This window comes from Pelophylax lessonae (assembly GCF_965119305.1).
Source record: "Pelophylax lessonae genome assembly, chromosome: 4".
Lineage (NCBI taxonomy): Eukaryota > Metazoa > Chordata > Amphibia > Anura > Ranidae > Pelophylax > Pelophylax lessonae.
In genome coordinates, this window is record NC_138771.1 from 332,077,787 (window position 1) to 332,092,773 (window position 14,987).

Genomic DNA, 14,987 nt, shown 5'->3' on the forward strand with positions numbered 1-14,987 from the left:
AAACACACCTCCAAGACAACCACTGCCTTGCTAAAGAAGCTGAGGGTAAAGTTTATGGACTGGCCAAGCATGTCTCCAGACCTAAACCCTATTGACCATCTGTGGGGCTTTCTCAAATAAAGGTGGAGGAGCTCAAGGTTTATAACATCCACCAGCTCTGTAAAGTCTTCATGGAGGAGTGGAAGAGGTCTCCAGTGGCAACCTGTGAAGCTCTGGTGAACTCCATGCCCAAGAGGGTTAAGGCAGTACTGGAAAATAATGGTGGCCACACAAAATGTTGATGCTTTTGGCCCAATTGGGACATTTTCACTTAGGGGTGTACTCACTTTTGTTGCCAGCGGTTTAGACATTAATCGCTGTGTGTTGAGTTATTTTGAGGGGACAGCACATTTACACTGTTATGCAAGCTGTTAAAATGGCTTCAGCCAGACTTAGTGGAGGGAGATTTCTGCAGCATATTTGGCAAGTAGAGAATCACAGTATACATAAAATAATATGCAAAGTGGTAGGAGGGAAGCTTTAGAATGACAACAATGTTTTTATTACAAATTATGTGAGCAGACTGCAGTTCCTCTTTAAATAGTGTATGGCTAGACCATGACCTATTTAGCGGTAAATACCTGTAGTGAATTGACATTTTCATTATCACATGCGATATTTGGATACATGACTCAAATATTGCATGCAATATCCTTTAGTGAATTGAGCCCTTTAGTCTTTTTAGTCACAAAAAAGATGAGTTGTTTATAGCCTTTATAATCAGTAAAGTCCATTTTGCTTAAAAGTGCCCATTCAGGTGTTAGTGGGTAAAGAGGTTGTAAACCCTTTTTTTTTTTTATCTTTTACCCTGAAAGACAAACACATAATGAGCTAGTATGCATCGCATACTAGCTCATTATGAAATACTTACCTTAGAACGAGCCCCCGCCGTGCCGCCCGCTTACCTGTATGACGGGCGACATGTCCAGTCGCCCGTCTTCCGGGATCGCGGCATCCGGCCATCTGATTGGCCGAAGCCGCGGTGACGTCACTCCCGTGCACGCGCGCGGGAGCCGACGGTCACGGCACGGGGCTCTGAAGGAACAGCACCAGAGGCCGTTCCTTCAGAGCGCATGCGCCAGTGACGTCACTGGATGCATCGAAGGTAAATATCTCCTAAACGGTACATGTTTAGGAGATATTTACAGTACCTATAGGTAAGCCTTATCATAGGCTTACCTATAGGTACAACTTGCCGAGGAGGGTTTACTTCCTCTTTAAGTAGTTAACTGGGTGTGAGGTAGGGTAACGCACCAACATGTCCAACATTTGTTTACTTCAGGGGCAAGCCCAAAATGCTTGTTATGCAGTTACATTTTTATCCTGAAATATAGTTATGCATCATTTTGAATGCTGCTTGTGAGTTCATTAAAAACAGATTACAGATAACTGAGGTCAGCATAGTGAAAAGTATGGATTTTTTCCGTAGTTGATCACTACTGAGAACTATCTTTTAAAGGTTGGGACTGTGCCTTAAAATCAGGGATGGTTTTCAACTATTGCACTAGATCCACCTCACCCTTTTTTAATGTTTGATATCAGTTCTTGTCTGATTAATTGCAATTAAACCATTGCGCACATTGGAAAAAAATGGGATTTCGATGATATTGATATTTTTAGCCAGTGCTAATAACTGTTTTTTATTTCTTTTTCAGAGATCCCATTGGAAGACGGAAACTCGGTAAGAACTTTGCTTGGTCTGCTAAGCCTTGTGCAGTAAGTTTTTTTAGTGGAATGGTCTTGTCCTCAAATGGAAGATTATGTCGTCTAGTCAAATCTGCGAGCCATTTGATTTTTGCTGAGGTATCAGATTTTGTAGCTACTCACATGCAGTTTAATGTAATTTGCTTTTGAGTTGTTTTATAGCTCTTTGAGTTGCTCATTGATTTGCCTTGGGTTTGTTTAACCACTTTAATACCGGGCACTTCCCTCCCTTCCTGCCCAGGCCAATTTTCCCCTTTTAGCGCTGTTGCATTTTGAATGACAATTGCGCGGTCATGCAACACTGTACCTACACCAAATTTATGTCATTTTCCCCCCACAAATAGAGCTTTCTTTTGGTGGTATTTGATCACCTCTGGGTTTTTTCCTTTTTGCTAAACAAATAAAAAAAGACCGAAAAGTTTGAAAAAAAAAAAAAAGTTTTTTTGTTTATGTTATACAATTTTGTAAATAAATAAGTTTTTTCCTGCACTGATGAGCACTGATGAGACTGCACTGACAGGCACTGATGAGGAGGCACTGATGGGGTGGCACTGATGGGGTGGCACTGATGGGGTGGCACTGATGAGGTGGCACTGATATGCGGCACTGATAGGCACTGATATGTGGCACTGATAGGTAGCACTGATAGGTAGCACTGATATGCAGCATTGGTGGGCACTGATAGTCGGCACTGCTGGGCACTGATAGGCGGCATTGATGGGCACTGATAGGTGGCACTGATGGGCACTGATAGGTGGCACTGACGGGCACTAATGGGCACTGATAGGTGGCACTGGTGGGCACTGATGGGTGGCACTGATCGGCACTGACGGGCGGCACTGATGGGCACTAATGGGCACTGATAGGCGGCACCGGTGGGCAATAATGGGCACTGGTGGGCGACACTTAAGGATGGCAATGATGGGCACTTGTGGGCAGCACTGATAGGGAGGGCACTGGCGGGCAGCACTGATGGGGTGGGCAATGGGGGGCTCCCTGAGCCCTGATTGCCATCCCTGGTGGCCATAGTCGGCATCCCTGGGGTCATAGTGGGCATCCCTGGGGTCATAGTGGGCATCCCTGGTGGATCTAGTGGCATCCCCCCCCCCCCCGAGGGTCTGCACTGGTAATCAATGATCTGATTACCAGTGCCGACCCCCCCCCTGTCAGGGGAGCCGCCGATCGGCGCTCCTTTACTCGTGCCTGTCAGGCACGAACTAAGGAAAGCCGATCAACGGCTGTTCCTATTTACTATGTGACCAGCCGTGATTGGACACGGCTGATCACATGGTAAAGAGCCTCCGTCAGAGGCTCTTTACCGAGATCGGAGATGCAGGGTGTCAGACTGACACCTCGCATCACCGATCGCCGCCCAGAGCGGAGTTATCCTGCCGCCGTCATATGACGTCCGGTCAGGATAACTCAACCACATTCCCGCCGTCATTTGCCTATAGGGCGGGCGGGAAGTGGTTAAGATGCTGTAGCTACCACTTGTTCTGTAGGAGTAGGTAAAGTAGCTCAAATAATTTAGTTTCATGGGTCAGCTGGTGAATGCACCAACAAGAGATAATGCATTACTAGACCTACTGATTACTAACCATGCAGACTTGATCACGGATGTGGAAATACAGGGCAACTTGGGAAACAGTGACCACAGTTCAATAAGATTCAGTAAAAATCACAGAAATAGGAAGCACAACGGTAAGAACACTGAATTTCAAAAGCGCCAACTTCCCTCAATTTTGCTCCTTGCTAGACTATAATAAATGGAATAAAATCCTAGAAACAAAGAACACGGAGGAAAAATGGGAGTGCTTTAAGAGCCTACTAAAAAAAGGCTTGGCCAGTGCGCATTCCAACGAAAATACGTTTAAAAGAGCTAAAATAAATCCTGGGTGGTTAAACTCCAACGTAAAAATGCATATAAAAGCTAAAGAAAAGGCCTTTTAAAAAATACAAGGCTGATGGGTCATTGTCAGCATTCCAACAATACAAAGAATGCAATAGGAAATGTAAGTGCCCAATGAGGGTAGCTAAAATAGACAAGGCACATTGTGGAGGAGGGTAAAAAAAAAAAAAAAAAACCCAAGAAATTCTTTAAATATATAAACAGTAAGGAAGTGAGGCCAGAACATAATGGCCCCATAAAGCATGATGAAGGGAATTTATTTACAAAAGACAAAGAAAAGGCAAAGGTTTTAAATACAATCTTGTCCTCAGTTTTCACAAAGGTAACGGGGGGGGGGGGGGGTATAGTAACCAAGACTGTAATGTATATAACACGTCACAGAATGTACCCTCGTGGCTAACAGAAGACAATATCAAAAATAGACATGAAAAATGTAACCTAAATAAGTCACCAGGACCAGGTGGCTTAGACCTGAGGGCCCTTCAGGAACTCGGCTGATAGCTAGACCATTGTTTCTAATTTTTATGGACAGTTTACTGACTGGAATGGTACTAGCTGATTGGAGAAAAGCCAACGTGGTACACATATTTAAAAAAGGGCTGAGGTATTTCCCTGGGAACTACAGGCCAGTTAACCTAACATCAATAGTCTGCAAGCTATTGGAGGGGATAAGGGACTTTATCCAAGATTTTGGTAATAAAAACTGTATCATTAGTGGTATTCAGCATGGATTTATGAAGAATCGTTTTTGCCGGACCAATCTATTAACATTCTATGAACAAGTGAGCTGCCATCTAGATAGGCCTGTGGATGTGGTGTATCTGGATTTGGCAAAGGCATGTGATACAGTTCCCCACAAATGTTTACTTTACAAACTGAGGTGTGTCGGCATGGACCATAGGGTGAATACCTGGAATTAAAACTGGCAACCGGGGTGGGTCCAAAGGGTGGTGATAAATAGCGATTACTCGTAATGGTCCGCTGTGGGAAGTGGGGTCCCCCAAGGTTCTGTCCAGGGACCAATTCTATTTAATTTATTCATAAACGATATAGCGGATGGGTTAAATCGCTCAATCTGTTATTTGCGGATATTACAAAGTTAAGCAGGGCAATGACTTCTGCGCAGGATGTGGAAACCTTACAAGAAGACCTAAATAAAATAATGGGGTGTGCAACTACATGGAAAATGAGGTTTAATATTGAAAAATGTAACGTAACGCATTTGGGTGCTAAAAATATGAACCCAGATTACTTGCTAGAGTGGGGGGGACCTCTGGGGGAATCTAGGATAGAAAAAGACCTTGGGGTCCTAGTATATGACAGGCTAAGCAATGGCATACAATGCCAAGCTGCTGCAAGCAAAGCCAACAGAATATTGGCATGCATTAAAAAGGGGATTCACTAGAGATAAAATTAGAATTCTCCCACTCTACAAGACTGGTCTGGCCGCATCTTGAGTATGCCATTCAGTTCTGGGCACCAGTCCTCAAGAAGAATGTGCTGGAACTGGAGAGAGTTCAAAGAAGTGCAACAAAGCTAATAAAGAGACTAGAGGATCTCCGCTATAGGGAATGACTACAAGCATTTAACTTATTCTCTCTGGAGAAGAGACGCGTACTGGTGACTCTAGCATAGGGAAAAAACTTTTCACTGAAATGGAATTTAAAAAGATACACGGCCATTCATTGTAATTGGAAGAGAAGCCGTTTAACCTTAAACTGCGTAGAGTGTTCTTTACTGTCAGAACGGAAAGGATGTGGAATTCTCTTCCACAAGCAGTGGTATTAGCAAGGAGCGTCAATAGTTTAAAAAAAACGATTAGATGGGCACCTTAACAATCACAACATACAGGGATATACAATGTACTATTGACATAAATGCAAGCACACTCAAATATGTGCCTTTGGAGCCTTATTTTAGTGTCTGGGAGTACCTGAGTGTCTGGAAGTACCGGTGAGTACCTGAGTGTTTGGGAGTACCTGAGTGTCTGGGAGTACCTGTAAGTACCTGAGTGTCTGGGAGTGCCAGTGAGTGTCGCGGAGCACCAGAGGGTAAGAAAGTAGAGTTAGGAAGCTAGAAAACAGCCACACAGGACAGACTTAAATTACTGAATCCCTGTTAGATTAGATTAGTAGGTACAATGCCCAGCGGGTGTGGAGATGCGATTCGGTGTACATCTTGATGCAGGTATATGTTCCTCGATCATGCGAATACAGCTGCACAAAATGTAAGCACGTTGCTTCCCTGGAAGCCCAGGTCCTGAATCTAGGGAAGAAGCTGGCAACACTGAGAAGACTCTCCATACTGAAGGAGAGCTGGGATCGTACCTGACAGGTGCAGGCCGGGGCCTGCACAGAGGAGGGCAGAGAAACAGGGGTGCAGGCATCAGAGCAGAGTAGATGGGTAACAGTTAGGAGGGGTAGAAGGGAACAAGGCAAGGAGGCTGGTCCTGGGCTGGAGCACCCCAATAAATACGCCCCGTTGCGTGGTGTCAGGGAAACCAGTCGGGGACCAGCATTGCTGGAGCAGAGCAACGCCCCTAGCTGCCAGGGGAAGAACTCCTCCAGTGAGACCGGGAGAAAGGGAAAGGAAAGACAGGTGCTGGTGGTAGGGGACTCAATCATTAGAAGGACAGACAGGGCAATCTGTCACAAAGACAGTGAGCGCCGAACTGTCTGTTGTTTACCAGGGGCTTGGGTTCGGCACATCAGGGATCGGGTGGACAGATTACTGGGTGGGGCTGGGGAAGACTAAGCTGTCATGGCACACGTGGGTACCAATGACATAAGCAGAGGGAGATGGAGAGTCCTAAACGATTTCAGGGACTTAGGAGATAAGTTGAGGACTAGGAACTCCAAGGTAGTATTTTCAGGAATACTACCTGTACCTCGAGCCACACCAGAGAGGCAGCGGGAGATTAGGGAAGTTAACAAGTGGAGAAGCTGGTGTAGTAAGGAGGGTTTCGGGTTCCTGGATAACTGGGCCGACTTCTCAGTCATCCACAGGCTCTTTGGTAGAGACGGATTGCACCTAAATGGGGAGGGAGCAACCGTACTGGGTGAGAGGATGGCCAAAAAGTTAGAGGGGCTTTTAAATTGGGTGATGGGGTGGAGGGTACAGATGTAGAATTAGCCAGCGGGAAGCAAGATTCAGAGGGCACAAATGGGGACATTAGCGGTAGGGTGTTCAGAGTTCCTAAATCCAAGGTGGGTATGGGGAAAAATCACAAGAGCAGCAACATCAAATAAGGATATGATATGCATCCGGTCAAAATTACGAGGTTTGTATACCAATGCCAGAAGCCTGGCCAACAAGATGGGAGAGCTGGAGCTGCTGATGTATGAGGAGGACTTAGATTTTGTGGGGATAACAGAGACTTGGTTCGACATCTCTCATGATTGGATGGCGACCATTCAGGGGTATTTCCTTTATCGCATAGATAGAGAAGGTAAAAAAGGGGGAGGGGTATGTCTGTATATTAAGAACAGTGTACAGGTAAATATGAGGGATGATAATAATAATGGAGCTATGGACGAGGCAGAATCCCTATAGGTAGAACTTCAAAAGGAAGGCACTATGGGGAAGGTAATATTGGGTGTATGCTATAGGCCCCCCAACCAGAGGGAGGAGGGGGAGACGGACCTCCTTTCACAGATAGGATTGGCAGCAAGGATGGATAATGTCATAATGGGGGACTTTAATTATCCAGATATAGACTAGGCAGAAGGAACCGCGCATTCAGCCAAGGCTCGGCAGTTCCTAAATGTTTTGCAGGACAATTTTATGGGTCAGATGGTGAACGCACCGACAAGAAACAATGGGGTACTTGGCCTACTGATTACCAACAATACAGACCTGCTCACAGATATAGAAATAAGGGGCAACTTAGGAAACAGTGACCATAGGTCAATTAGGACACTGAATTTCAAAAGAGCCAATTTCCCAAAACTGTTCTCTTTGTTACCAGGGTTCCATTACATTTGATATTTTCTAGCAAAGAACATGGAGGAAAAATGGGAGTGCTTCAAGAGCATACTAAACAAAGGGATTGGTCAGTGCATTTCAAAGAGAAATAAATTTATAAGAGCAAAACTAAACCCTGGGGGCTAAACTCCAACATAAAAATGCATATTAATACTAAAGAAAAGGCCATCAAAAAATACAAGGCTGAGGGTTCATTAGCAGCATTCAAGCATTACAAAGAATGTAATAAGAAATGTAAAGGCGAAATAAAGGTGGCTAAAATAGAACATGAGAGACATATAGCGGAAGAGAGTAAAAAAAAAAAACCCCAAGAAATTCTTTAAGTGTATAAACAGTAAGAAAGCGAGGCCAGAACACATTGGCCCCATAAAAGATGACAAAGGAAATCTGGCCATAGAGGACAGAGAGAAGGCGAAAGTGTTAAATAATTTCTTCTCTCCAGTCTACACAAAAGAATCGGGGGGCTACACTAACCCAGCTTGTAATGCTAAACTAAAAAATACACCTCAGGAAGTACCGCCATGGCTAACAGAAGATAGACTTAGAACTAAACTAGAGAAACTTAACATAAATAAATCACCGGGACCGGATTGCTTGCACCCGAGGGTTCTTAAAGGGCTCAGCCAGGTGATTGCCAGACCATTATTTTTGATCTTTAAGGATAGTTTACAGACGGTTATGGTGCCAGCTGATTGGGAAAAAGCCAACGTGGTACCAATATTTAAAAAAGGGCCGAGATATATCCCGGGTAACTATAGGCCGGTCGGCCTAACATCAGTAGTCTGCAAGATTTTGGAGGGATTGTGAAGGGACCACATACAAGACTTTAGTAATGAAAACTGTATTATTAGTAGTAATCAGCATGAATTCATGAAAAATCGTTCTTGCCAGACCAATCTATTAACCTTCTACGATGAAGTGAGCTGCCGCCTAGATAAAGGAAAGCCTGTGGATGTGGTGTATCTGGACTATAAAAAGACATTTGGCACCGTTCCCCACAAATGCTTACTGTACAAAAGTCCAGAGGGTGGTGATTAATGGAGAGTACTTGGATTGGGCGGGTGTGGAAAGTGGGGTCCCCCAAGTTTCGGTCCTGGGACCAATCCTGTTTAATTTATTCATAAATGATCTAGAGGAGGGGATATCTAGCACAATCTCGGTATTTGCGGATGATACTAAACTAAGCATGCCAATATCTTCTATGCAGGATGTGGAAACCTTACAAGCGGACCTGAACAAAATAATGGAGTGGGCAACTACTTGGCAGATGAGGTTTAATGTTGAAAAAATATAAAGTAATGCACTTGGGCGTCAGAAACACGAAAGCAAGCTACTCACTAGGGGGGAAACCTGGGGGTACTAGTGGACAACAGGCTTGGCAGTGGCATGCAATGCCAAGCCGCTGTGACGAAAGCCAACAGAATACGGCATGTATAAAAAAGGGGATTCACTCCAGAAATAAATAGATTATTCTCCCACTCTACAAGACTCTGGTCCGGCCACATCTGGAGTATGCTGTCCAGTTCTGGGCACCGGTCCTCAGGAAGGATGTGCTGGAACTGGAGAGAGTCAAGAGAAGGCCAACGGAACGGAGGACATCAGCTATGAGGAAAGACTACAAGCACTGAACCTATTCTCTCTGGAGAAGAGACGCTTGAGAGGGGATATGATATCAATGTACAAATACTGTACTGGCCACCCTAGCATAAGGAACAAACTTTTCAGAGAAAGGGAATACAATAAGACACGTGGCGACTCACTAAAACTAGAGGAAAAACTGTTTAACATTAAAATACGTAAAGGGTTCTTCACTGTCAGAGCAGTTAGGATGTGGAATTTGCTTCCACAAGCAGTCGTATCAGCAGAGAGCATCGAGCGTTTCAAAAGAATTTTAAATGGGCACCTTAAAGACCACAACATACAGGGGTATACAATGTACGGTTAACAGCACACACACACATCATACGTAGGTTGAACTGAATGGACTGATGTCTTTTTTCAACCTCACAAACTATGTATGTAACTATGTTAGTTCACCTTTAATTTTTTTCTGAAAATGTGAACACTTCCCAAAGCATCCTATTTAAAGGATTTGTATATTTTTTATGTTGCCCTTTAAGGTCTGCCCGCTAAATGATATATAAAAAATATATTTATTTTTACATTGGTACATATCCCCTATCCCTATAATTACCCCCCCTCCCCCCCGGTTCTTGTGATGCACATACCTCTGTGGGTGATTCAGCCTCCGGTGCCATTGTCCTGGGTTTTTAAAAGCTCACTCTTCCTTCGCTAGGGACACCTGGATGGATCGAAGCATGCTGGCACTGACCAATTAATTGTAGAGAAAATGGGATTTAAGACTTACCGTTAAATCAATTTCCCTGATGTTCATTGGCAGACACAGCAACCACCCCTCTTTGGAGTTGTCCCCCTGGGACTGCCCCATAGGCATAGTCAAGCCTTTTCCTGCATAGTATCCTACTCCTCTTGGGGGCAGTATAACCCAATGGTCAAGAAGATAGGGAGCTGTGTTCGTCAGTGTACATCAGAGAAATGGATTTTACGGTAAGTCTTAAATTCCATTTTCTCTACAATTTAACTTGCAAGACTTCAAGAGTGTTTTAGAAAAGCACTAAACTGTTTACTCCAAGCCTATTGCATTGGGGCAGTTAACAGACATTTAAAGAGAACCAGTCCCAATTCAGGTAATGCAAAAATCTAAACATTTATTCCTAATGTATTGTAACTATGCAGATATTGAGCCAGGCAAGGGCAGAAGGCCCCCTACATTGGGTGTTGCAGTGGTGTCTTATGCCCCGTACACACCTGCAGATTATCTGAAGACTTTTGTCTGCAGACTTACCAAAACCATATAATATGAGGTCAAACCTAAACACTTTCAATTTGTATGCAATCCGGCAGGCCCTTGCACTACATAGAAAAGGTAAGTCTGCAGACAAAAGTCTTCAGATAATCTGCAGGTGTGTACGGGGCATTAGTCTGTCCTACCTCTGCCTCTCCCTGGTCTTCTCAGGCACTGTTTGCAGAGCCAGGCTGTCAAAATACCAGCCAAACCCTGCAGAATTTACTTATGCCCCGTACACACGTGCAGATTATCTGCAGACTTTTGTCTGCAGACTTACCTTTTCTATGTAGTGCAAGGGCCTGCCGGATTGCATACAAATTGAAAGTGTTTAGGTTTGACCTCATATTATATGGTTTTGGTAAGTCTGCAGACAAAAGTCTGCAGATAATCTGCACGTGTGTATGGGGCATTAGAAAGCAGATCTCATAGTGTAATCAGCACAGCTGCTAGCAAGACTACCATCTTTGTTCTGTGTCAGGAACTCCTGATTCACAGAATGCAGTGGGCTGGGCATCAAAGTGGCAGTATAGCACTGCTCATTACATCCTTGATTAAATCAAATTCCGTTCCCCCCCCCCCCCCTTCTTTCCTTAACTTTTTTGGTTTGCCTTTTTCATATGTAAACTTGCATTAGATCGCTCTTCAAAGGGTGTTTGTTGCCTTCTCACTGCCTGTTTTAACCCCTAAAAAAAGCCTCACATCAGTTGAATGGGTCGCATTTGGCATTCAGTAATGCCCGCATAGCATAGTGCCCACAAAATGTATGCACTCTGTCCACTGCCTTTGCAGCTTATGGGAGCAGCTTGAGCTTCAGCCTCAATGCATTGTTTAATTGGGCAACCAGAAGTCTTTTATTTAAAATATGGTAAATAACCAAAAAAAGTGCCCTATTAGTGCAGCGGAGGGGAGGATGGGTGGCTAGGAGGGAACCAGTGGACTTGCAACGACCATCTATGTCAGCTGTGGGGCACGTTAGCATCTTTGCATTGGTGCCAGAGGAATTTGTCCTAGCACTGGAAAAAAGTTTATAAAGGATTAATCCTCTTATTTAGCTTTACTTAGTTTGAACAGAATTTTTGGAGTTATAAGTAATAGGTGAAAGGTCCTGTAAAGTATGATGGCTGTTGCCCTCTCTACTACCTAAACAATACATGCATATTTTCATGCTCCCAATGAACCAAAACAGCTAATGCCAGTGGATTGTGTTTTAAAAAAATCAGTTACATAGGAGATTCTGCCTTTTCTCTGATTACAATCCAATTGACATTGGAACCCATGAGGCGCCTTTTATACATGCAGATATCTCATGGAAGAAACTCCCAGTACAGTAAATAGGACATGCAAAGACCTCCATGCTACATTATATATAAACGTCTTTACTTCAACCCCAGGCTTCCGGAAGAGACATTAAGCCAATAACAGAAGCAGGGGAATGGGAGTTCTGGAAAATCCATCAACCAGAAGATTACGAATTCCATTATAACACAGCATTTGGACTTTTCAAACACTTTTTAGAGGCTTTTTGTGTTTTTTTTTTTTTTTAATATTATTATTTTGTGGCTAGCCTATGTATCCATGCACAAATAGGCATTTAGAGGAGTTTAGAGGCAGAAATACAACCCACTGCCAGCGTGTTTATAAGCAGCAACGTTTTGGCAGAAAAAAACGCCAGATTGGTCTAAATACATGAAGTGCTTTAGCGTTCATTCATTTCAGTGGCCAGAGTAAAAAAAAAGTTGTAAACCCCTGGTTGTTTTTTTTTTTTGGACCTGCGAGGTAAAGGCATAATGTGCTAGTATGAATCTTACCTGAAAACGAAGCCCTCCAGCAATGCTATGTAATCGCTAGAGGCAGCGTTCATCTTTACCTGGTCTTCCTTCCATCTCTTCAAACTCCAGGTGTATGACAGGCCGGAGCCGCAATGACATCACTCCCGCGTATGAGGGAGCCGTCATTAATGGCACAGGTACCTGAAGGAACGGCCACCTATGTGCTTCAGAGCATGTAATATCAATATCTCCTACCAGGGTCCCACTAGTATTGGTATGCTCTGGCAGTGAGATTGAAACATCCGTGCCTTCTCTGTGCTAGATATGGTGTGTTGTAATATTGTCTGCTGTTGTTATAATGAGGTTATGACTTACGGTAATTCTCGCAATGCACTTATTACTACTGTACTGTGATGGCTCAACTGTGTTGTTCTTGTGCACTTTTCCTCTATGTGTGTTCAGGTTTTTCTTTGTTTTTTCTTGTTTTGTTGAAAAGTTTTTCAATAAAAATGATCTGATTAAAAAAATATATATATCAATATCTCCTTACAGCCCATTCAGACTGGCGCGACACAACTTTGTGGGGCGACCTGTGCACCGTGACTTTGGCGCGACTTGCACGGACTTCATATAATTGAAGTCAATGCAAGTCGCCTCCAGGTCGCCCCAAAGTAGTACAGGACCCTTTTTCTAAGTCGGAGCGACTTGTGTCGCTCATATTAGAACGGGTCCTGTACTACTCAATAGTCTGAATGGACTCTAAATGGTACACGTTTAGGAGTTGTTTACAGTACCTATAGGTAAGCCTTACTATAGGTACAAATTATGCCTTTGAGTTTACTTCCTCTTTAATATTCTGGCCAAAGAATAATAAACACCCAAGCACTTTTAGGTGCATTTTTGATGCTGGTTTTCTTCTGATGTTTCAAAGAGCTGGGCAAACACCTAGTGTGCATGGGGTCTTAAACACTGCTTTTAGAAGTGTTTTGCTTGTTTTTTTGGTGTCCATGTACACATAGATGTTTACAGGAGTTCGGAGGCGGAGTAAAACCCCACTTTCAAGCACGTTCAGCGGAAGCGGTGTCTTGACAGAAAAAACACTGTCGTGCCTTAACGTGCTTAGGCGCTAGGCACATCAAGCGCTTGTGCATTCATTAATTTCAACGGCCAGGATAAGTAAATATACTGGCCAGCGCAGGTTTTAGGTGTGTTTTTGATGCTGCTTTTCTCCTGGAGTTTAGAAGAAGTGGGCAAATGCCGATTGTGCACAAGACCCAAAGAGAAATTTTCACGTGTGCCAATTAGTTTATACTGTACATTCATAAACTTTATTAGGTTGAGCGGGGCCCCATAGTGTGCATAAGGGAAATCTGCTCTGAACTTGATGTACAGTGTTTGCATTAGGACACACCATTGTTACACAGGAACTACTTTGGGAAGAAAGGCACCCTCAGAGCCGGTTCACACTGGGGCGACTTGTCAGGCGACCTGGTCGCCTGACAAGTCGCCGCGGGTCGCCTGCCATAGATTAGCACAGGACCCGTTCTAATAGGATCGACACAAGTCGCTCCGACTTAGAAAAAGGGTCCTGAGCTACTTTGGGGCGACCTGGAGGGACCTGCATTGACTTCAATGATATGAAGTCCGTGCATGCCGCTCCGAGGTTGCGGTGCGAGCTGCGCACCGCGACTTCACAGGTCGCCCCGGCAAGTCGGGTCGCGCCTATGTGAACCGGCTCTAAAGGTTCTGGATGTTTTGGCACTCTTGTAAATATAACAAGGTTTGCTATGGATTACAAGAGAAAGGTTTACATTGTATTTGTGACATCAGGTTGTACCAAAATTGGGGTTTTCGTTAACCATTACATCAGTGGTTCAGATTTTTATCTGTGAGAGAAAGTAAATACTGATACTACTGTACAGCAATCTTCAGGGAAATACAAATCATTTGGGTCATAGTACTTCTTGTTCAATGGTGCCATCTAGCAGTGTTTAAACACAATTGCACAGACTTGAAAATTCTGATTGGGGATAAATGATCACATAGGATTTCTCTGCCTCACATGTTCTATTCTGATTTTATAGGTTTATTTTATTTCACCAGAGGAGAACAATTAATTCTATGTATAATGCTGGGAAAATGTTATAGTATCTGTCTTCATGGGGCTGGTCTGATAGGTTTTTGAATATTACACAACCTTTAAGCAGAATTAAACTTCTACATTTTTATTTTTTTTATTTCTGAGGGTGGGGGGGAGGAGGCGCTCCAAAGCTATTAGCCATATTGTTCTAGTATTTACAGCATATTGACACATTATGACAGAATTTCCTTGCTTACCCTTAAGTATTGTGCTGTCAATGCACCCACTGGTCACGGATGTTTCCATCTTCTCCCAATCTTCCTTCTGGGTTCGGACGATCAGGCTACTTGATGGCATCACTCCTGCGCATACCTGCACAAGAGTTAAATCATCCTGGCACAGAGCAGTGCTGTAAATGTACACTGAGCTGTGCATGCCTGTGACTGGCATGCCAGTGACTGGCAAGGAGAAGCCGGTTTTTTAATTGTACTTTAAACGGACTTGACAACATACCTGTATAAATGTTTCCATCTATTCTACTCAGTGAGAATGGATGAATCTTCTGCTGCAGCTGTTGTATTTGATAGCAGCCCTGCCAGCTTTTGAAAAACCGGAGTACTTGGATGCAGGTAC

The 14,987-nt window shown here is 43.8% G+C and overlaps 1 protein-coding gene across 1 annotated transcript in view; it reads left to right on the top strand.

The window, feature by feature from the left end:
* The window catches only part of SH3PXD2B (SH3 and PX domains 2B), a 273,034-nt gene that overhangs the window by 211,806 nt on the left and 46,241 nt on the right, over positions 1-14,987 (top strand). Inside the window, exon 6 of the mRNA XM_082256749.1 lies at positions 1,695-1,720. Coding sequence (XP_082112875.1) covers positions 1,695-1,720 — 26 coding nt within the window. The remainder of the gene's footprint in view (positions 1-1,694; positions 1,721-14,987) is intronic.